The 24,495-nt window shown below is 36.0% G+C and overlaps 1 protein-coding gene across 1 annotated transcript in view; it reads left to right on the top strand.

Annotated features, from left to right (window-relative positions):
- LRP1B (LDL receptor related protein 1B) overlaps window positions 1-24,495 on the top strand; it is a 1,967,638-nt gene that overhangs the window by 1,010,585 nt on the left and 932,558 nt on the right. The window contains exons 32-33 of the mRNA XM_007946050.1: window positions 2,383-2,557; window positions 3,701-3,795. Of these exons, the coding sequence (XP_007944241.1) occupies window positions 2,383-2,557; window positions 3,701-3,795 (270 nt within the window). The remainder of the gene's footprint in view (window positions 1-2,382; window positions 2,558-3,700; window positions 3,796-24,495) is intronic.

Genomic DNA, 24,495 nt, shown 5'->3' on the forward strand with positions numbered 1-24,495 from the left:
TATATATATATATTTAAAATCATTTTAGTGGGAAAAAGACAACTCAAATATGTCTGACTATGTCTTCTGATCTTTCTGGGTCAATTTTCTGTACATTGATTAGTTCAGCTGTTCCTGATCTTTTTTTTAATCCATACAATAAATTTGTCTTTTAAAGGAATTTTTTTATTGTGCACTGTATTTAATACAAGTTCTTTTTAGTTCTCATTCATATCTTCCAAATGATGTTTTTAAAATCAATTCTTGTCCCTTATTATTCCTAGCATCTTTCATTCCTTTAATATATTCCACTCATGTTTTATGATTCTTTTAAAATATGAAGATTTGTAGATTTAAGTATGCTTCTTATTTTTTGTCTTGACTCCAGCTCTTATGTCTCACTTCTTTGTGTATATGTGTGTGCTTTAATTTCTGGCTCTGATTGACTAGAATTGCTTCAAAGACACCAGGTTGGGTTTATGTATTAATAGCCCCATTGTACAAGTCAGAGGCTGAAAGACTTAAGTGTCTTGGTTAATGATAACAAAATAAACAAGTGGCTTGAGATATGAACGCAAATCTCATTACAACAATACTTTCTCTTGCCCCCAAAATTAGATCTAGTGGATGAAGGACAAGGAAGAACAACGTTTAGAATGTGGCAAATAAATATCAAAAAGGGCAGGTTTAGCTTTAGTAAAGAGGTATATTACTTCTTTTCCTTAGTAAAAATGGGGATAACTGAAAATAATAATAATAAAAAAAGTTCTGAGTTGGGAAATCAAGGAAGTTTACATTTGAAATTCACCACCTTACCTGTAAAATGCTGATGTTACATTCTTACTTGCAACATGGTAAGTCATTGATTTAAGAAAATGCAAATTAGGAATCTTAAAAGTACACTCTGATTAAATGTTATTTATAAATTATAAAGAGGCCTTTTGAACAGAAAAGTGGCCTCAATTGAGGTGAGAAGATTAAACATGTATGGAAACCGACCATCCTAATGTTTCTAACATTCTGCAGTTTTGACTTTCACATACAAAATAAGTAAATAAATAAGTAAATAAATAAATAAATAAACCTAAACTAGCTTTGTGCCTTCTTTTGAAAAATGGTAAAATGAGAAGAGGTAGCAGTGGTTTTGGCTGCTCTGTGGTTTTGGAGCCATTTCAGTTGTTATCACTATTTGAGCAGTACAAGTATCATTACCTGAGAGGTAGTAAGAACTGTATAATCTTAGACACTTCCCACATGTATTGAATCAGAATCTTCATTTTAACAAGACCTAAAGGTCCTTTAGGAACTCTGGTAACATAGTGCCTAAGGCATTTTACTGCTAACCAGAAGGCTGGTGGTTCAAATCCACCAGCCACTCCTCAGAAGGAAGGTTGGGCAATCTCCTTCCATAATGATACTGCCTCAGAAACCCAGGGAGGGGTCTCTATAGGTCAGATCCGACTCAATGGCAGTGTGTTTGGTGTTTTTTTGGTAAAGGTCCCTTGTATGTTTGAGAAAAACTGGTCTATCAAAGTCAAAATATGCTAGAAAATACTAATACTTTGTATACTTCGATGAAAATTGAGGTGAATGAGAACAGTCAGATGCCACAGGTGGGGACCTAACCTTGCTTACTTTATATGCTGATATTTTTAATAGGTTTGTAAAACTTTATTTTTAAGTATTTTCTTTTAATTAAATTGTGCAATTGTATTTAAGCCTGAATCCTATCTTAGTTTTAAAGATATCTAATTGACTAATTGAGGAATAGCAACCTAAATACTCTTATTGGCTGTAATGAATCCAAACATAATTAGATCTCAGTAATTTCTGTGGGATCCACGTTAGAGGAATGTTAAAAGGATTTTAGTTTAGTTTCTCATATCTCAGTCCATTCCTGTTAATTATCTCCTCTGAAAGATGTTCAACACTGGTGATTCTTTTAGGGAAGTTGAACTATTTTATTTCATTTCAGTAACAAATTGTCACTTAAAACATGAAATAGCCCATTTGTTGATGGCCTACAAATATTTTCTGTTAACTAGGAAGATGTGCTACCCACAGGAGAAGCTATTACTCTAATTTGAATTTTGGTCACCTTGGACCATAAGACTGCTGCCTGTATCTGCTCCTAAGTGTTTACTAGTGAATCATCCACTGTTAGTGTAATTTCAATGCTAATTGTTGCTTTAGGTCTTCAAATGGCTCAGCATTAAGACATTACTGATTATTCATGCCTTAAGAAGGACTGATGATAAGGGAATGAGATTACAATCTTGTACAATTTTAGCTAACAAATTAAAATGTAAATTAAATTTTCCTGAGATGGATAATAACTTGCTAGGAAAGACAACAGAATGAGAAACTTCATTCACTTTTAATTTTCTCTTTCCTGTTTTACAGATATTCAGAGTATCAGAGGGCTGGCAGTAGACTGGGTATCACGTAATTTATACTGGATTAGCTCAGAATTTGATGAAACTCAAATTAATGTGGCACGATTAGATGGCTCTTTGAAAACCTCAATTATCCATGGAATTGATAAACCACAGTGTCTTGCAGCTCACCCAGTCAGGGGGTAAAGTATGATTATTTTTTGTAAAGTTTTCCCAAAATACCACAAACATATGTATCATCATATGTGTGTGTGTGTGTGTGTGTGTGAATGTATGTGTGTGTATGTAAATGACACAATGATTAAGCACTCAGTTGCCAACAGAAAATTTGGTGGTTTGAACATACCAGTGGTTCTGTGGAGAAAAGACCTGGTGATCTGGTCGTGTAAAGATTATAGTCCAGGAAACCTATGAGGCAGTTCTACTCTGTCCTATAGCATTGCTATGAGTCAGAATTCAGTTGACAGCAGTGGGCTATATGTGGAGAGAGAGAAGGAGAGAGAGACAAAGAGAGACACAGAGCCATAGTGGTGCTGTGGTTAAAATGCTAGGCTGCTAAATGAAACGTCAACAGTTCCAACTCACCAGCCACTCTTTGAGAAAAAGATGTGTCAGTCTGCTTCCACAAAGATCTACAGCCTTGGAAACCCCACAGGACAGTTCTACTCAGTCCGATAGGGCCACCATGAGTCACAATCAAACTGATGGCAGTAGGTTTTTGGTTTTGAGTATTATATAATTAATTGGTGTTTCTGAGGAGTGTCAATGTACAAAGAGATGCAGGAGAATGTTTCTGATTCCAGTTAGGATGCTGGTCATTAGTAACTTATTTACTGCAAGGTGACAATATGGTCAATGCTAAGAAGATCAGATCCTGACACCTTCTGATTATTCATCATGGACCTGTGAAGAATTTGTGCAGGGATAAAATAAATTATCTCTCCCAGCCTTCATCAGGAATGGTTAAAATGAATTTATTCTATGGTATTGGAATTCTCCACACTCCAAAGTAATCAATCTTAATGAATTGCTTAAAAGGAAAATAATTTAATTTAGCCATAATTATTTGGTTTTAAAAATAGGAGAAAAATAGAAGTGAGGTATATTTCCTTCCATGAATGGGAAAAGCAAGAATAGTGCTTTCTTCCAAGGCAAATGTGTAGGTTACCATTAGAAAGTGGCTCAGCAATTTTGGAACTTTATGAAAAGAACCTGTCTTGAGTCAAGAATACAGTTTGATATTTACTTCCCTCCTCAGTGCATGTTTCTATTCATCAAATTTGTCTATGCCTAATATTTTTAATCCATATCTCTTTTGTATTAAGGAAACTCTACTGGACAGATGGAAATACAATTAACATGGCTAACATGGATGGCAGTAACAGCAAGATTCTCTTTCAAAATCAGAAGGAACCAGTTGGTAAGTGTATTTTTTTCAATAATTCATCTTTGAAAATTTTAATATGACAAAAGTGAAATTGATCTGTATCTAGATCAATTGAAAGAAAATATTATAGATTAGTAATGTAAATTAAATCAGAAATTCATCACTCTTATTTAATCCTTTGGGACACATTCTATGTAGGGTGAGGAAGAAACATTATTTTTCTGCAAGACGAGGTAAGTTGTTTTAATAAGATAATTTTTGTAGTATATAAAGTAGGAATGAAGTTGCTTAAAACAATGTGATTAATTAATATCTCATTTTCCCTGGTGAGTGTCTAAAATACTGCTACAATGGCAATACAATGTCCTAATGCTTCCCTTGATTATTATCATCTTGTCATTCTTAATGGCTACAATGATTTGGGTTTAAGAATATAGTATTTTTTGTCCTTATTCACTCTGCAGTGTGTTCATTAAGTTAGTTTGCCTTTGCTAACATTGCAAATCATCAAGCAAAGGCATCATGGCACTAAAAGAGAGCCTTGACTCATTCTCAATAGAACAATTCAAATTTATCTTGGACAGAATATAAAGCAAGGTCAATGTTCTTTGCTAAATTATGTCTTTTTTCTAGAAAACTGAAAAATTAAAAATAAGAAATAATAGATCTTATTGTTGTTGTTGTTAGGTGCCACTAACTTGATTCCAACACAAAGTAACCCTGTGTACAACAGAATGAAACACTATCTGGTCCTGTACCATACCATCCCCATAGTTGTTGCTATGTAAGTCAATTGTTGCAGCCACTGTCAGTCCGTTTGACTGAGGGTCTTCCTCTTTTTCTCTGACTCTTTGCTTTGCCAAGCATCATGTTCTTCTCCAGTGATTGGTCCCTTGTGCCAAAAGTTCATGAAACATTCTGGCTATACCTCTTCCAAGGCATATATGTTCAATCTTCTGGCAGTCCATGATATATTTAGTATTCTTTGCCAACCCCATAACTCAAAGATGTAAATTCTTCTTTGGTCTTCCTTGTTCATTATTTAGCTTTTTCATGCATATGAAGCAATTCAAAATGCCAAGGCTTGGCTCAGGTTCACCTTAGTTCTCAAAGTGACATCTTTATTTTTTAACACTTTCCCCTTTTATGACCCATGGGACATATAATGCTCACCTTCTTTTTACCTCTCAGGTGCTTAGTTATAAGCTGTTATGCCACTTTTAGTGCATTCTGCCATTAGGTGGCAGCCTGCACAAATATGTCTGTTTGAAGAACGTATCCGTATCCCCACCAACCAAACTTATGGGATATATGTGTCCCACTAATTATATCAATATCCTTATTACCTCATAAAAATTTTTATATGTCCTTCAAAATATCTTCCATTACTGAAAACAAGGTTTCAAAATCCAGGTAAAAATGGGCAGATGACATAAACAGACATTTCACCAAAGAGAATATTCAGGCAGCCAACAAACATATGAGGAAATGTTCATGATCATTAGCCAATAGAGAGATGCAAATTAAAACAACAGTGAGACACAATCTTGCCCCAGCATTAATAGCAAAATTCAACAAGACAGAAAATAACAAATGCTGGTGAGCACATGGAGACATTGAGACTCTACTACACTGCTGGAGGGACTGTTAAATTATATAACACTGTGGAAAGCAGTACAATGATTCCTTAAAAAGTTGGAATTAGAAATACCATTTGACCCAGCAATCCCATTACTAGGTATATATTTTAAAGAAGTGAGAACCAGGGCAAAATCAGATATATGGACACCCATGTTCATTGCAACACTATTTACAATAGCAAAAAAGATGGAAACAATCTAGTTGTCCATCGACAAAAGAATGGATAACCAAACAATGATACAGACACACAATGGAATATTAGACAACCCTAAAGAATAAAGTAGAATCTGTAACACACCACATAACGTAGATGAATTTGGAGGACATTATGCTGAGTGGAATAACTCAATCGCAGAAGGACAAATATTGTATTAGTCCACATTATAAAAAGTCAAAGAAAATGTATATATGAAACAAAACTTTCTTTTTTTGATTAGCAGGGGTTGGAGGGGAGAGGAGTGAACACTGCTAGATAGGTAGACACAAGTATTGATTTGGGTGAAGGGAAGAACAATGTACCAAATGTGAGTGATCAACACAGTGACATTGAGGAAGAGGAAAATATAGAGTGGTACATAGGAGGTACAGACAACAAAGATGAACCCTTTTGCACATACAGTAGTGCATTGTCAGTGATAGCAAACATTGATCTACGGGTGGATAGATGGGTGGACAGGCTGAACTATTAGGTATGTCTGTGCAGGGGGGAATATGCCCATGATCATATATAGGATTGGCAGATGATTTTTCTACAATTGCATTTGTATGTTCTGAAGAATGTCCAGGTGTATAGTAGAGTTGATAAGGGACAAGACTGTGGTGGCTTCTTGGCCATAGCCAGCTACCTGGAGGAAGCGAATAGTTGAATCAGTGGGCTCAGGACCATGGTAACAGGGGACATCAAGCTCATTTGGCATAATATACTACACAAAAGGGAGCTCTGGTGGCTTAAAGTCTAAGTCTGACAGTTCAAACCCACCAGCCACTCCTTGGAAGGAAGGTTGGGCAATCTGTTGTTCTCTATCCTAGTTTGCTGAGTAGCTATTGAGATCTTAAAAGCTTGCAAGCAGCTGTCTATGTGCAACAATGGGCATCTCCTCATCCAGAGCGAAAAAATGAAGAAAATCAAACATTCATGGAAACAATTAGTTTAAATGACTGGTACACTATGCAATCTTCAGCCTATACGACTATAAGACCAGAAGAACTAGATGGTGACCAGCTACCACTGTCAACCACTCAAAGGGGGATCTGTGTAGGAGATTCTGGATAGAATGTGAGAACAATGTGGAACAAAACTCAAAATAAATTTAAAAAATAGACCAGGTTTGCTTGTCTGATAGAGCCTGATGAAACCCCTGAGTCCATGGCTGCTAGCTGCCCTTCAGGTCTGGAATTGAGGAATTGAGCTCACTCCTGTGGCTTCCAGCCAAACAAAAGCCAGGCCTATGAGCTGAACATTTACATCAAGTACATACAGTCCTTGGAGTGATCAATCATGGGAGAACAGAAGGGCAGTGTATGCACAGGGAGACAGCTGGGGAGGGGGGTGGAAGTGCATGGGAGGGAAGGACACAGGGGAAAGGTAACTGTGGGGAGGAAGTGGGAAGAGAGCTGTTACATTGTGGGAAATTGTAGTCAATGTCATGAGACAAAATATATATGAACTGCTGCATGGAAAATGAGTTTGCTCTGTAAACTTTCACCTAAATCATCATCATTATCATAATAAAACATGGTTTCAACAAAAAACTTCAAAGGAGTCAATAATTCAGTCTTGAAAATGGTTAAAGTCTTTTACAGTATGTTTGCCTAATGAAATTTGTCATTTGATTTATTGATTGGTGTTTCCATGAATAGCTCTGGTAGCGAAATGCCTGAGGCACTTGACTGCTAACCAGAAGGCTGTGGTTCAAACCCACCAGCCACTCCTTGAAAGGAAGGTTGGGCAATCTACTTCTGTAATGCTACTGCCTCAGAAACTCAAGGAGGGATCGCTGTGAGTCGGGTCTGACACTACGACACATAACAACAACAACAAATTTTCCATGAATGGTGATTGTGGATCCATATGAAATGAAGTCCTTAGTAACTTTAATCTTTTCTCCATTTATTATGATGTTGCTTATTGCATAGTACCTAAGGCACTTGAGTGCTAACCAGAAAGTTGGCAGTTCAAACCCACCAGCCATTCCTCGGAAGGAAGGTGGGCAATCCTACTTCTGTTGTGATACTGCCTTGGAAATCTAAGGAAGGGTCGCTATGAGTTGGGGCCGACTCGACGGCACATAACTACAACAAAAACAACATTGCCCCAGTGGTGAGGATTTTTGTTTTCTTTGTGATGAGTTGTAATTCATACTGAGGCCTTTGGTCTTCATCAATAACTGCTTCAAGTCCTCTTCATTTTCAGCAAGGAATACATCTTTTAGCTCATTTTAGATTCTTCAAATGTCTGCAAGTCCCTAAGAACTCTGAGATAGAATAAATTAATATATAAAATAAAAATTAAACAAAACTTAACAGTATGTTAATTATTTTTTGTTTGTTACATACTGGGAATGGTGCTAAGCAAAATAAATGTTTTTTTCACTTAGAAACTCATGGTCAGGAACTCATGAGAGATATTTAAAAAGCTACATGTTATAAAACATAATGTAAAATACTGCAATGAAATAAGAGTATGTTGTTACCGAATCATAGAAGAGAAAAAAAATGGATTCTGTTGACAGGGTCTTAATAGTTTGGGTAATGTTTGAACTGGTCCTTGTTGGATTAAACATCTATGACCAACATTAAAAGGGGTGTTAGTGATGAACAGTCAAAGAAGAAATAGCAGAAATAATAATGTGGAGAAATATAATAAAATGTAAATGAAGCCTTGAAATGTCAAGGAAATGATAAATGGAAGACTCTTTAAGTATCCAGCAGTATGATTAATGCCAAATCACTCCATCCTTCCATAATGTTTTAAAATTTAGAAAATATTCTTTTAGGAAGACCCAGCACATAGGGTAGAAATGATCTGATTGTACAACTAAATACACTTACAATTACTTTAAAAAAGTAAAATGGGGGAGGGGGAAAGGGGAATTTTCTCCAGATAATAAGCACTTGTGATTTTTGGTAATAGGAACAACAACAAAAAAAAAACCTCACAGCCAACAATCAAGTCAACTCTGATTCATAGTGACTCCCATTGGGTTTCCAAGGCAGTAAATCTTTACGGAAGTAGATTGTCCCATCTTCCTTCTATGGAGCAGATGGTGGGTTTAAACTGCCAACCTTCTGGCTAGCAGTCAAATATCTTAGGCACTGTACTACCAGAGCTAGAGTGAAGTGTACATAGCTTGATGAAGGTAAAAAAAGTCACTAAAAGGTATACAAGAATTATTGTATACCATAATTGTTATGGCATATGTAATTCTGCCACAACAGGAAAAACAATAAAATATATGTATATATGGTACATATGTATGTGCACATATATGCAAATAGGTATGAGTTATATGTAGGTACATATAAGTGTATGATTGTGTATATGCATGCTTGGGACTGTATGTATGTGTTTGGTTTTGTTTAATAAGAATATGCAATTTTGCCTTCTCAGCACTTTACTATACATTATTATTATATAATTATTATTTTTATACATAATAAAGCACGTAGAGGGCATAATTGGATATACTTCTTTGTTGTTGTTGTTATATGCCATTGAATCAGACCTGACTCATAGCGACCCCTCCTTAGATTTTCAAGGCAGTATCACTATGGAAGGAGTTGCCCAACCTTCCTTCTGAGGAGTGGCTGGTAGGTTTGAACCTCCAGCCTTCTGGTTAGCAGTAAGTGCCTTAGGCACTATGCTACCAAATTCTTCTTAGACAAAACCAAATACGTTGAAGGACTAGTTCTCTGGGTTTGATAGATTAGAACCATCATTTTGTGAGACATCTCAAGTCAATTGACATAATTCGTAAAGTTTATGTTCTACTTTCTAGCTTGCTAAGTAGTGTTGGGATCTTAAATGGTTGTGCACTACAATTTAAGACCAGCCATTGGTCTTTACTTATCTGGAGCAAAAGAGAAAAAAGGAAACCAAAGGCTCAATGAGGAAACTAATCTATAGGAATAATAGAATGCCATAGCCTCATCTATCCTGAGACCAAAACTAGATTGTTCCTGGCTCCCACTCTCAACTCTTCTGAGCAGGGCCACAGTAGATGGAGTTTAATAGAACTGACACATAGCATTGGGCAGATTGGCTGCAAAGGAACTCTTTTAAGTGCTGAGGAGCAAGGATGTCTCCTTGAGGACTAAGGTGCACCTGACACAAGCCATGATATTTCCAATTGCCTCGTATGCATGTGAGAGCTGGACAATGAATAAGGAAGACTGAAGAAGAGTTGATGCTTTTGAGTTGTGGTGCTGACAAAGAATGCTGAAAGTACCATGGACTGCCAAAAGAACTAACCAATCTGTCCTTGAGGAAGTGCAGCCGAGATGCTCCTTGGAAACTCGATGGCCAGACTTCGTCTCACCTACTTTGGTCATGTTGTCAGAGGGGACCATTCCCTGGAGAAGGATGTTATGCTTGGTAAGGTGGAGGGTGGAGGAAAGAGGGGAAGGCCTTTGACGAGATGGATTAACATGGTGGCTGCGACAATGGACTCAAGTATAGCAGGGATCATGGAGCTGGCGTGAAATTGGGCAGCATTTGGTTCAGCTGTGCATGGGGTCACTATGAGTCGGAAGCGACTTGACGTCACCTAACAACAACAACAACAACAGAACAAAGGAAAAATGTTGAACAGAACCTGAAATTCCTTTTTCAAAAAGGAATTACTGGAGCCACTAAGATTAGAGGCCGCCTTGAGATTGTTTATCTGACAAGCTCTTTAAACATTGAACTGAAACTTGCCCCTGAGGTCCCCTTTTACTTGAATAAGAGATTGACTCACAAAATGAAGAATATCATCTGTGAATACTGTATACTTTTTCAAAAAACATCTATATGAAATTAAATGGTCAACAATTAATTTAAAACAAAGAATGTAAGTGGACAGGGAAGCTAGATTTGTAGAAATAGGACAACCAGGATGGAAATACTGAGAATGTTCACACATTGTGAAGAACATAATCAATGTCTTTGAACAATTTGTGTAGAAATTGTTGAATGGGATCCTAAACTGCTCTGTAAATCTTCAACAAAAACATAATGAAATATCATTTAAAAAGAAAAGTCAAAACTAATGAAGAAAGGTGAAAATTTCCATGTTGAACATAATGTGATCCACGTACCATGAAGCTAGCTCTGTGTCCTTTGATTAGATGAATGCTCTAGAATCAAAGTTAAACAGAAACCTGAGGTAATAATCTGAATAAGAAGCATTTTTAAAGTTATTTTTAAAAGAAAGAGAGTTTTATGTTATTAATTTTTTCCCAGGTCAATAGCCTTTATGTGAAGTTTGATTTTATCTTTGAAAATCATAAGTAAAACTACTCTTTCAGAAAAGGTGTTACACATTAGCACATAAATATCTATACATTATAATTTTTTTTTTAAATTTTAGCCACTCTTCCCTCATATTTTTATTTCTTTGGGAATAAGAATTATCATATCTCTCATTTGACATTCAAAGTAGCTCATTTTTAATAATGATAATTCAATAAAGATATAATATCAACAAGATTTGAATAAATAATTCTTGTCATGTAGTCTATGGAATAAGCCTCTGATATAAAATGATACTGTTAACAGCTCTTTTCTTTGTACTGTTTGTTCTAATATTTGAAGCATAATTGAAATTCAGCATAGTGCTAGAAATTAAAGCCATATTGAAATGCTAATACTTGTATGTGGAAAATTATAGAACAAAGGAAACAAGGGACACTATAAGATTAGGACCCATACAAAGGATTTAACTGGGGCTAAAGCAATTCAGTTGGTGCTTATCTGGAGTTGTTCAGAATATTTAATATGAAAAGTGAGTGTGATGGTAATAGTATGAGCAAAGAAAACCCTTATAAGTTGGCAGCTCTAGATTACACCAAAATGTTAATTTGTATCTTTTTAGTTAAAATTGTTATCTTCTTTAATACAAATATTCATTTCACTGTTACAAGTAATTTAAAGCAAAAAACTAATAGACTATAGAAAAAAAGTATTTAAGAGAGGAATTAATGCTCCAATTCATTCTTTGCAGTTAACATATCAAGAGTGGTGCTCCAGATAAGACTTTCAACTATATATGGATGATAGTTCAATATTCAATAATAAATATTAGATATCTACTCTTTGTCAGTTATTGTTTCATTTGAAAGTTACTTCAAAATAAATTTTCAACATGACATTGTTTAATTTATACAAGATGTACTGTTTTACCACAAATAATATCTGACTAATTATAGATCTTAAATCATCTTTAATGAGTATATGCTTACAAGTCAGACATCCATTTATTCAATAAACATATATTTTTTTTAACTGAGTATCAGATTTTGCAGTGGATCTGTTGAGAAAAATTTGACACTATCCTTTTCCTTATGAGGTCCAACCTATTGGTGTCAAGTTGATTCCAACTCGTAGCAACCCTATGGGAAAGACTAGTACTGCTCCATATGGCGTCCAAGGCTATAAATCTTTATGTAATCAGACTGCCACACTTTTCCCCACCAGAGGGACTGATGAGTTTAAACCATCAACCTTGTGTTTAACAAGTGGGCAATTTAACCACTGCACCACCAAGGCTTCTTCTTTAAGAGGTAAAACTCCAAAAAACTCACTGTATCAAGTCATTTCTGACTCATAGCTACCTGCTTTGGGTTTCTGAGGTGGTAAATCTTTACAGAAGTAGATTGCCCAACCTTCTGTAAATCATTTTAGATTTCCTGAAGTAGTTTTAGGAGTCACTGGGGAGTGCAAATGCCAAATTCACTGAACTGCACACCAAAAAGTTGAAGGTACAAGTCTACCCACAGACACCTAGAGAAGAAAGAGCAGGAGATATACTTCAGATAATCAGCTACTAAAAAGCCTTTGCAGCATAGTCTCACTCTGATACATGTTGGTTCATTATGAACCTCAGTCAAATCAACTCAACAATCAGTTTTAACTAAACACTGGTGAAGAAGAGACTGTGTTGTTCATATGAAAATCCAAAATTGAAAGTTACTCTGTCTTTTTTATCACTAATGTACCCTTTATTTTTCAAAAGTTCTCAGGCTCTGTGGCAAATCTTCAGCCTGCTGTATTTTATCATGTCCTTATCTGCACCAGAAATCCTTATTTTGCATATAGAGAGAAAGTAAGTGAGTGGACAAGTGTTGTCCTGCTTTTTTTTTAATCCCACCTTCCTACAATGGGCAATGTTTCTCTGTTGGGAGTCACTAATACCTCATTTGGTGACATTCACCATCATTACCTGCCACACTAAATTAAGAGAATCATATTTTTCAAGGAGTGAGGTACAAAGGGAAAAAAAAAAAAAATCAGGAAACCAGAAACGAGGGTGAACATATAGCAATATTCACATAAAACATGCCTTGTTTTTGCATTTGGGGACAACATGTTTTTTGGGAAAATAAATGGGAATCTAAACAAACTTGGGCTTGAATACCTGCTCTGATATTTCTTATCTCTGTGGATTGAACAGATCCCTTAACTTTTGTATGGTTTGGTGTTATTATCTAAAAAATGGAGATAATAGTTGCTACATTTTAGTGTTATTTTAGAATTAAAGGTGCATATGCAATATCCTCCACCATTTATCTCTCATTTTCTTGTACTTTTGTGGCTTGAATGTTGCTGTGAGGCTGGAAGGTATGCCATAGGTATTAAAATACCAGCAGGGTCATCCATAGTAGACAGGTTTCAGCAGAGCTTCCAGACTAAGACAGACTTGGAAGAAGGATGGGGCCATCACTTCTGAAGAAAAATGGCCACGAAAACCTTATGAGTAGTAGTAAAACCATGTATAATGTATTACTGGAAAACTTTATGAATAGCAGTGAAACATTGTCTAATATAGTGCAGAAAAAATGAACCTCTCAGGTTAGAAGGCACTCAAAATAGGATTGTGGAAAATCTATCCTGAAGGATAATACTGTCAGTGATAGCATAATATCCATAAGTCTACAAAGAAGACCAGTTAATACTACTATTATTTAAATTGACACACCATGCACTAAAACCAATGATGAAGAAACTGACAATTTTTATGTACTTCTGAAGTCTGAAATTGATAAAACATGCAATCAAGAATTAATAATAATTGCTAGCAATTGGAATACAAAAGTTAGAAATAAACAAGAAACATTGATAGGTGTAAAATATGGCCTTAGTGATAGAAATGATGTAGGAGATCACATGATAGAGTTTTGTAAGAGCAACAACTTATTCATTGCAAATACCTTTTTTTCAACAACTTAAAGGGTGGCTATACACTTGGACCTCACCAGAAGGAATACACAAACATCAGATCAACAACATCTGTTGAAAGAGGCAATGGAGAAGCTCAATATTTTCAGCAAAACAAGGCCTGGAACTGACTGTGGAACAAACCATCAATTGCTCATATGCAAGTTCAAGTTGAAGCTGAAGATAATTAAACCAATTCCATGAGAACCAAAATATGACCTTGACTATATTGCACCTGAATTTAGAGATAAGCTGAGGAATAAATTTGACATATTGAATACCAATGACCAAAGACCAAATAAGTTGTGAGATGACATCAAGTACATCATCCATGAAGAAAGCAAAAGGTCATTAAAAAGATGAGAAAGAAGAAGAGACCTAAATGGATATCAGAAGAGACTCTGAAACTTGACCTTGAGCAGAGAGTAGCTAAAACTAATGGAAGAAATAATGAAGTAAAAGAGCTGAACAGAAGATTTCAAAATAAAATTAAAGAACACAAACTAAAGTATTAAAATAAAATGTGCAAAGACCTGGAATTAGAAAACCATAAGGGAAAAGATAACTACCGGGGGAGGGGGCACATTTGGCATTTCTCAAGCTGAAAGAACTAAAGAAAAATTCAAGGCTCAAACTGCAATATTGAAGGATTCTATGCGCAAAATATTGAATGATACTGGAAGCATCAAGAGAAGAGGGAAGAAATCACAGAGTTACTGTACCAAAAAGAATTGGTCAATGTTCAGCCACTTCAAGAGGTAGAAAATGATGAAGAATTGATGATACTGAAGGAAGAACTCCAAGCTACAATGAAGTAATTAGCATAAAACAGGGTTTCAGGATTGATGGATTATCGATTGAGATGGTTCAACAATCTGATACAAAGCTGTAGGCTGTTACTCATTTATGACAGGAAATTTGGAAGAGAGCTACCCGACCATGCCACAAGAAGAGATTGATATATGTGCCCATTCCAAAGAAAGGCGATCCAATGGCATGTGGAAATTACCAAACAAAATCATTAATATCACATGCAAGTACAATTTTGCTGAAAATAATTAAAAAATGGTTGCAGCAGTATATTGACAGGGAACTTTCAGAAATTCAAGCATGAGCCAAAAGAGGCATAGAACAAGGGATATCAGTGCTGATGTCAGGTGGATCTTGGCTGAAAGCAATGAATATCAGAAAGATATATTTACCTGTGTTTTGTTGACTATGCAAAGATTTTTTACTGTGTGGATCATAACACATTATGGATCACATTGGGAAGAATGAGAATTACAGAACACTCGATTGTGCTTGGGAATGGCTGGGGACCACAGGAGAGGCAGGATCCAAGTAAAGGGTGGGAGGCAAGGCTAGGCCCCAGCCCCCTAGAGCCAGGAAAGGGAGGGAGTGGAGTGGCCAGGGACCACAGGAGCAGCAGGATCCTGGTAGGATTAGGTAAGAGGGAGGCACAGAGGTTTCCAACAGCTAAGGGACACAAACTTGTCTGTCAGTGTGTCATCCGGTGGGGCTTCTATGTTGCTGTGGGGCTTCAGGTTGTGCCACTGGTATTTCAAACCCCAGCAGAGTTGCACATGGTGCACAGGTTTCAAGAAAGCTTACAGACTAAGGCAGACTAGGAAGAAGGAAGAGGTCATTTACTTCTCAAAAATTGGTCAGGGAAAACCTTATGAATAGCAGAGAAACACTGTCTGATCCATTACTGGGTAACTTTATGAATAGTTTGGAAACATTGTCCAACACAGTGCAGGAAGATGACTTCCTTGGCTTGGAAGGCACTCAGAATAGGGCTGGGAACGGGCTGCTTCATCTGAGTAGAACCAACCTTAATGATATGGATAAAGAAAGTCTTACAGGACCTCACCTCCATGTGCTGACATGGTACAACTCAAATTGAGGAGAAACAGCTTCAAACATCCATTAAAAATTGGAACACAGAATGTACGAAGTATGAATCTAGGAAAATCGGAAGTTGTAAAAAATGAAATGGAAAGCATGAAGATTGATATCCTAGGCACTAGTGAGCTAAAATGGATGGTTTTGGCCATTTTGAATCAGACAACCATATGATCTACTATGCTGAGAATGACAACTTGAAGAATGGCATGGCATTCATCACCACAAAGGATGTTTCAAGATCTGTCCTGAAGTACAATGCTGTCAGTGATAGGATAATATCCATACGTCTACAAGGAAGACCAGTTAATAATACTATTATTCAAATTTATGCACCAACCACCAAAGCCAAAGATGAGGAAATTGAAGATTTTTATCAATGTCTGCAGTCTAAAAATGAATGAATCTGTAATCAGGATGTGTTGCTTATCACTGGTGATTGGAATCCAAAAGTTGGAAACAAATAAGAATCACTGGTAGTTGGAAAATTTGGCCATGGTGACAGAAATAATGCTGGAAATCACATGATAGAATTTTGCAAGACCTACGACTTATTCATTGCATGCTGGACCATGAATGAGGAAGACTAAAGAAGATCCGATGCCTTTGAATTGTGATGTTGGTTAAGAATACTGAAAATACCATGGACTGCCAGAAGAACTAACACATTTGTCCGAAAAGTGCAGCCAGAATGCTCCTTAGAGGTGAGAATGGCCAGACTTAGTCTTTTGTACTTTAGTCATGTTGTCAGAAGAGACCAGTCCCTGGACAAGGGAAAAGTAGAGCTTGGTGAAAAAAGGGAAGACCGTTTCTGAGATGGATTGACACAGTGGCTTCAACAATGGGCTCCAGCATAGCAAGGATTGTGAGATGGAGTAGTACCAGGCAGAGTTTTGTTCTGTTGTACATAGGGTCACTACGAATTAGAGCTGACTCACAGCGCTTAACAACAACAATATGCAATACTCCATATTTGAGCAAGTCTGCTCTTGGTTATATACTCTAGAGAATATTTATTTATCTGCTCAAGGTACAAATGCAAAGATGTACCTTGAATCATTGTTAACAATAATTAAAAAATAATTGTGAAGAGACTAAATCTTCATCAAAGGAGAACTAAATAAATAGATACAGTATATTTAGGTGCTTAAATACCACAGTATATACAGATGTGGGTATTGTATGTAGATGGAAATAAACCTCAATCCTGAGGATAAAAAGTTACTAACAGAGTGATAGAGTGTTACATTTGTATAATTTTAAGACAAAATGCAAAACATTAATGTATGTTGCTCATGGATGTACATATTTATAAAATTATGGAAAAAGTAAACTGGAAACATACACACCAACTATATAATAGGAGCTGTCTTTGGAGAAGGATAATGATGGTCGAAAGGGTTATTTCATATTTGGTAAAAATACTAAAACTAAAAAAAAATTATTATAGTGTTCAAATTTGGATAATGAATATATGAATGTTTATTATTTTCTGCTGTCCTTTGTGATGAATGCTGGTTCCTCAAAATATCCGCAAAACAACTTACTGATTACACAAAGCACAGGTGATTGCTTGTTCCAGTATAAGACAGCACTGAATCTTAGTAGTACCTCAGAGGAGGAAGGGCAAATATGAAATAGTGATTAAAATGTTCAAGTGTGGTTAGGATGGAGTTTGTAACAGTTTAGGATAGGTGAGCACATTAAGGAGAGGATTTTGAGAAAAAGAGTTTCAGAGGCTTGGGTATATACTGTCTTTTGATGTTTTCTTCCCAATGGGTTTTTCAGGAAGTTCCTAAAATTTTTGGAATTCCTGAAATAAAACACTATTCCTAAAATTCCTAAAATAAAATATTATTACTTGTGACTCTTATCTTTCTGGGTGAGAATTTCTTGGAACAGTGATTTTTTTTTTAACTTTTTATTGTGATTTAAGTGAAATTTTATAAAGCAGTTTCATTTTACATTTTGTTCTGTGATATTGCTTACATTCTTCACAATGTAATAGATCCCATTCCACTCCCTCCCTGTGGTTACCCTTTACCTGAGTCCTTCTTTCCTATGGATTCCTGCCTCTCTACCTTTCTCCCTGTGCAAATGCTGCCCTTCTGACAGCATTTGCAACAATCCCATGATTGTTCTAAGGAGTGCATCTCCTTGGTGTAGGTGTTCAGCTGGTAATCCTGTCTATTGTTTGAGAGAGAGGTAAGCCAAGGAAGTGAGCTCAATTCTAGGCCCTGAGTGACTCAGAGCCATAGTCTTGGGGGTTTCACCAGTTTCTATCAGACCAGCAAGCTTGGTCTTTTTTTTTTATGATTTTGAGCTTTGTTCCACATTTGTCTCCCACTCTATCAAGGATCTCCAATGTTGATCCCTTTCTGACTGGTTGGCATTGGTAGCTGGGCACCATCTTGTTTTTCTGTTTTCCAGGTCATATATGCTGAGGTTCTCATGGTCCATTAGTTCTTTGGACTAATTGTTTCCATGTGTCTTGGATTTTCTTCACTCTTCTTTGTATCTTCTTAGTATGAAAGGGGAGACCCATAGTTGTATCTCAGATGACCACTCTCAAACTTTTAAGACCCAGCAACAACTCACCAAAGTAAGATGTACAGAAGTGTTTTTGTATACCATGTTGTGTCAATTGAGCTAGATTTTCCCCAGAAATAGTAATGTCTTTGAAGATAATGAAATAACATAGTAATGTTAGTATAATTAGTAATTGTCAATTATGAAATTAAATTTTTGTTTTATGGACCTTTAACTTTTTTATGCAATTCAAAATGCATTAAAAAACAAATTGGCTTTTTTATAAAAAAATGCGTTAATGTATTATTTTCTCAGCTGACTCTTAAAAAAACTAATCCACAATTGATCCTCATCTTTTATCTTGTGAAAAACTTGTGACACTATTCACTACAGATTAGTAAGTAAGCAGAAGTAAGCCCATACTTACCTTGTTCAAGGAGCTCTGGTGGGACAGTGCCTAAGGTATTTGACTGCTATCCAGAAGGTTGTCAGTTCAAGACCACCAGCCAACCTACAGAAGGAAGACAGAGCAATCTGCTGCCATAAAAATTTACTGCCTCAGAAACCCAATGGGTGTTAGTATGAGTCAGAATCAACTCAATGGCAATGAGTTTGCCTTATTTAGTGGGTAATCTGATACTAGGTGGAACCCTAAATATCACACTGTCACTTTTTATTGCAAGGAATTGGTTTATGTAATTGTTGGGGCTGGAGAGTCTCAAATCTATAGGGCAGGCCATCAGGAAGGGCATACTGGAAACTCACAGGTAGGAGGAGCTGAAGTTGCAGTTTACAGGGAAGCCTTGGTTCTGCTCTTAAAAACTTTCATCCATTTATATGAGGCCCATCCATAGCCATTATAATCTCCTTTATTAAAAGGACAAAATACCTTCATAGGAACACCTAAATTAGTGTTTGATTAAATAACCAGGAGTCATAGCCTACTCAAGTTGACAACGAAACAATCTCTGGGTTTGAACACATGAACTTTCCTGTATTCTGTGTACTGATGTGTATGTTTATAAGTATAGCAATTTGTGTATGTTGACTTAAACATGGATTTGCATAAATTTTTACCTAAAGCAAAATAAAAGTTCTATTAAATAGATATAGTGAGTGAGCAAAAGTTAGAAAATAAATGGTAAGTTTAGGTATTATTAGAGCCTAGGGAACAACATTCACTCCATTCTGTGGAAGTTTATTGAAGACCTACTGATGTACCAAGCATTGAGGTATCTTAGCTAAGGACACAATGGTAAATAGAGATATGGTGCTTAACCGTACCATTTATTTTCTAGATTGTGAGGGAAAAATTAAACAAATAATCAACCAATAAATGGAGAATCAAAACAGTGACAAGAACTAAACGGTAAAAGCATGGTACTTAAGGGGTTTATATTAAGGCACTTTGGCCTAGACAGGGAGGAATTCTTTGAAGACATAATACCTGAATTGAAATCTGACAGACAGATGGAAGAATAAATAGGTGGGAGGGATCTCTGGTGGTGGGTGGTTAAGTGCTTAGCTGCTAACCAAAAGGCTGGCAGTTGAACTCATTCACTGGCTCTTAAGGAGAAAGACCTGGCAATCTGCTCCCCTAAAGATTACAGTCCAGTCCAGGAAACCCTATGGGGCAGTTGTACTCTGTCACATGGGGTCTCTAATGGGTTACAAACGGACCTGATGGCATCTAACAACACAAGTTGAATTTCACTTTGTGAATATGTGATATTTAGAAAGTATTTCTGTGAAAGTGCATGCTGGATCATCTGGGTATCAATTCCTGCTACTTTCTATTCAGTGTATCTGACGAATATGGAATAATTTAAAGTTGTTGTTGTTGTTGTTGTTGTTGTTATGTGCCTTCGAGTCGGACCCGACTCATAACGACCACTCCTTTGGTTTCCGGGGCAGTATCACTACGGAAGTACATTGCCCAACCTTCCTTCCCAGGAGTGGCTTGTGGGTTTGAACTGCCAGCCTTCTAGTTAGCAGTCAGATGCCTTAGGCACTCTCAGATTATATTTATACCATCATTTTGTCAAAGTATGGAGGGCAAAATTATGGTACTGGCTTGCTTATGAGTAAAATGAATGGCTAGCCTGCATGGAAAAGTTGGAAATATTTGGTTTCTAAATTGACTTTCATTTGTTTCTTCTTCCAGTCTAACCTTGTGGTCTTTGACTCTCATTAGCACCTCAGTCAGTGGTTTCTCAAAGAAGAAACAGAAAAACAATACAAAGCTAGTTGCCATGGAGTTGATTCCTACTCACAGAGACCTCACATATGTCTGAGTAGAAATGTGCTCCCTAGGGTTTCGTTGGAGCTCTGGTAGCGTAGTGCCTAAGGCACTTGACTGCTAACTAGAAGGCTGGTGGTTCAAACCCACTAGCCACTCCTTGGAAGGAAGATGAGGCAATCTACTTCCGTAGTGATACTGCCTCAGAAACCCAAGGAGGGGTCTCTGTAAGTCGGGTCTGACTCGACGGCACATAACAACAACAACAACAACAACAACAGGGTTTCATTGGCTCTTTCCCTCCCCCCACCTGAAGTAAATTGCCAGGCCTTTCTTCTGAGGTGCCTCTGAGTTAGCTCAAACCTGCGACGTATTGGTTAGCAGCAGTGCAGTGCCAAGTGGGAGCAGATCATGAGGACTTAATTAGCTATGCTAAAGACTGAAAACTTCATTCTAATAATAATGTTGAAGTATCAAACAGAGAAATTATATAATTCCACAGACTCCTAGAAAGACTATGCTCTGTAAATTAACAATAAATACCACTGTCAATAGTTTGTATCAGGAAAACTTGTCAATTATTGGTTTATTTTCTTTAAATGCAAAGAATAAGGGTCAGGAAAAACACCACCTTCCTGGTTAGCAGTCAGATGCCTTAGGCACTACACCACCAGAGCTCCTCAGAAGTTTTACAGTTACTGACTAAAACAGATTGAAATGTATATTGCACAGCAACTATTTTCTTGCTATATAGTATTTTCACTGTGTATGCCTGAACCATTTTCTTAAAATATACTCAATAACTTATTTTCTTATTAATATAAACAAAATACTAAAGTCATTTCAGATATTCTTTTCCTATTTTAAGCATTTACATGATTCCTTTTTATAGACGATTTAGAACTACAAAGAAAATAAGTGAAAGAATCATATTTTTTGTTTGCTTTTACATATAAATTTAAGCTGCAGTTTATATAGAATCAAAGTTAAATTTTACAAGGAAACAAATGATATAGAAGAATCATTGAAACATTCTCAGTAACTCATGCCCTAATAATTCCACTTTATAGGTTCTTTCAGAATGATTCCCCTGGGATTATTTCTAAAAAAGATTTTTCCAGCACTGAATAGACATATGGATGTATGGAAAAACATATAGCCATAAACCTGTTTTTATAGGCATTCATAGTGGTCATACACAGTATATATCTACATATATAGAGACATTTATTACTACATTATTTGCTCATTGAATTTCACTGATATTTTGCACTGCAGGCAATTACTATAATTATTATATCATGATGGCCCTGTCTAGGTGACCTCTGGCTTAAATGGCTGCCCAGTACATTCCCTACACAATTTTCATGAAGAAAATTAGATAATAAGGGAAGAAATGATACTTTTCAATTGATTTTCTCCTCATACATATTTATTATCAAATTGTAAATTATTTTTTTTTTTCCCAGAAGGTGAGGAGAAAGAAAACACAATGTTCTCTCTAGTGTGGGTGGGCTAGCGTGAGTTTATAATAATCTCTATTTATCACGGGTTATGGTACCTGTAAACTCCCTAGGAAGCTACTTCTTTGTATTTGCATGCAGTTAGTCTAGGTTGTAGGATTAATAAAACTATATTCACTTTGTCAGCATTAATAAATAATTATAGTGACTTCTTTCTAAGCACTTACTATTTGCTGCTAACCCAAATGGCGGCAGTTCGAATTCACTGGCCATTTGGTGGGAGAAAGATGAGGCAGTCTGGCTCTGTAAAGATTTACAACCTTGGAAACTGTATGAGACAGTTCTACTCTATCCTATAGGATAGAGTAGATTGCTATGAGTCAGAATCAACTCAATGGCAGTAGGTTATTATTTATAAAGCACTAGTGAAATGCTTTGCTTTAATCATCTCACAATAATTTGTAGAAGGATCTTCTACTATAGATTTAGAAGTTGGGGTTTGTGGAAAAAAGTTAGCTGCTCATGATGAATGGTAGATTGGGTTTCAAACCTGAGTTTATCTGCTACCAGAGTCATATTAAATCTTAACCATTATGCCGTGCCCACAGAGGCTGATTTAAAAAGTAATTACCTAACCTCAAGCAAAGATCAGGGAATAGAACTGGCTCCCTTTCAAGCATGGAAAGTGAAAAAGAGAAAAAGCCAGAGCTTAGTTACTTCTGAGAAATATAGTCCCAATTAGCACATAGCAGTAGGCTTTTCTAAGCAACCAGGAGTATGCAAGAACCAATGTTACCTCTGACCTAATTGTGCCTCACAATTAATTATTTCTGAATCTTTAAAGCTAGTTTTAAATAGCTATGTCACTGATGCACTAGACTTTCCAATTTGCGGAACTGTTTTTTAGTGTAACTCACCAAATTCTTCTTGCTTGTTTGCTGTTTAATCTGTATGTCTATGACATACTTGAAATAAAAGTGCATCATAATCTTATCAAAACACCACCTTGGCATTTTGTGTGTGTATCACTAAAGACTGAGTATTTGCCGTCTTCAGGTAGTTTGGGCTGAATAGCTGTATCTGGTAAATATCAATCAACATTCCAGTTATCCATTGTTCAACTAAATATTCTCAGTTTAGATTTATTGCTCAGTCTTGGATATACTAAGTGCTTAGAAAAGTTTACATAACACCTAGGATTTAAATTTACTACTTAAAATAACTTTCATGTTTAAAATGTTTTAACATTGTAAATTTTATCCCTTAAGCCTCATATATAGCAACTTAGCTTGTCAGTCAGCATTACCTTCATGGCTAATTCTAAGAATCTAGTGCACTGTGTATCTCTTATTTCCTTGATGTTCTCTCTCTCTCTCTCTCTCTCTCTTTTTAATGTAATCCCATTCCAAAGTTAGTTGTTTACATAACCTTCAAGTCTACTTTCTTGAAATCTACCAAGCATTTTCTGCTAGCTAATCATTCCAACCTATATGCTTTATGAAGTACGTTTTGAAATCTATTCAAGGATAACACAAATACCTTGCACTATATCAAAAGAATTCAAGGGGCCTCCCTCACTTCTTAAAAAAGAAGATGTTTTTATTCCTGTACTTTCTTGAAATCGACCAAGCATTTTCTGCTAGCTAATCTTTCAAACCTATATGCTTTATAAAGTGGGTTTTGAAGTCTATTCAAGGATAACATAAACACTTTGCACTATATCAAAAGAATTCAAGGGGCCTCCCTCACTTCTTAAAATGTAGATGTTTTTATTCCTGGATATGTTTCCTGGCACAATAAAATGCAATTTTTATCATATATACACTTATTATTCACCACACTCACTTTTATTATATATGCTACACAATTAATATATAAAACTATACACATCAACAGAATGTGCAGATAGTTAAAGAAAAATAATGTAGAAGGCTGAGGAATTGACACACTAATATCATAATGATATAAAATTATACAAATCATTTAAATTTATTACACATTTGGATTTGATCATCTGTTTACTCATTCTTTCAAATGCTCTGAAGTACATAAAAGGGCTTCAAAAAATACTGTAAAATATGTACTGTGCTCCAAACCTTGAAAATAAAACCTGAGATCAGTGGTCAAAAAAGTCATAGTTGAGTGAAGGAAAACACAAATAATTACAAACCAATAGGATTAAATATTTAGTAGAATTAAACAAAACTAAAACACTTAGTATTATTCATAAGAACTATATTCCAGACACCATAAAGTGGAACACAAAAGAAAACTATGTTCCAGGCAATATAAAAAGGCATTATGAAAGCAGAGGAAATAAGTAATTTTCTGAGAAAATTAGGGAGAAGAAGCATAATAAAGTGAATGATATGTTGAAATTTCAGCTGAAGATTGAAGGATAAATACACAGTACTTTCGTTTTTAAGGAAGTGACACAGGAAAGGGCTTTCACCACTATTACCAGAAAGGAAAAAGAAGTCTAAAGGCATAAAAGCATGATATGTCTAGAAAACTAAATTTTTCTGCAAGGCTAGGGAAAA

Source organism: Orycteropus afer, unplaced genomic scaffold (genome assembly GCF_000298275.1).
Source record: "Orycteropus afer afer isolate SDZICR_OR568_19922 unplaced genomic scaffold, OryAfe1.0 scaffold00148, whole genome shotgun sequence".
In the NCBI taxonomy this organism is placed as follows: Eukaryota; Metazoa; Chordata; class Mammalia; order Tubulidentata; family Orycteropodidae; genus Orycteropus; species Orycteropus afer.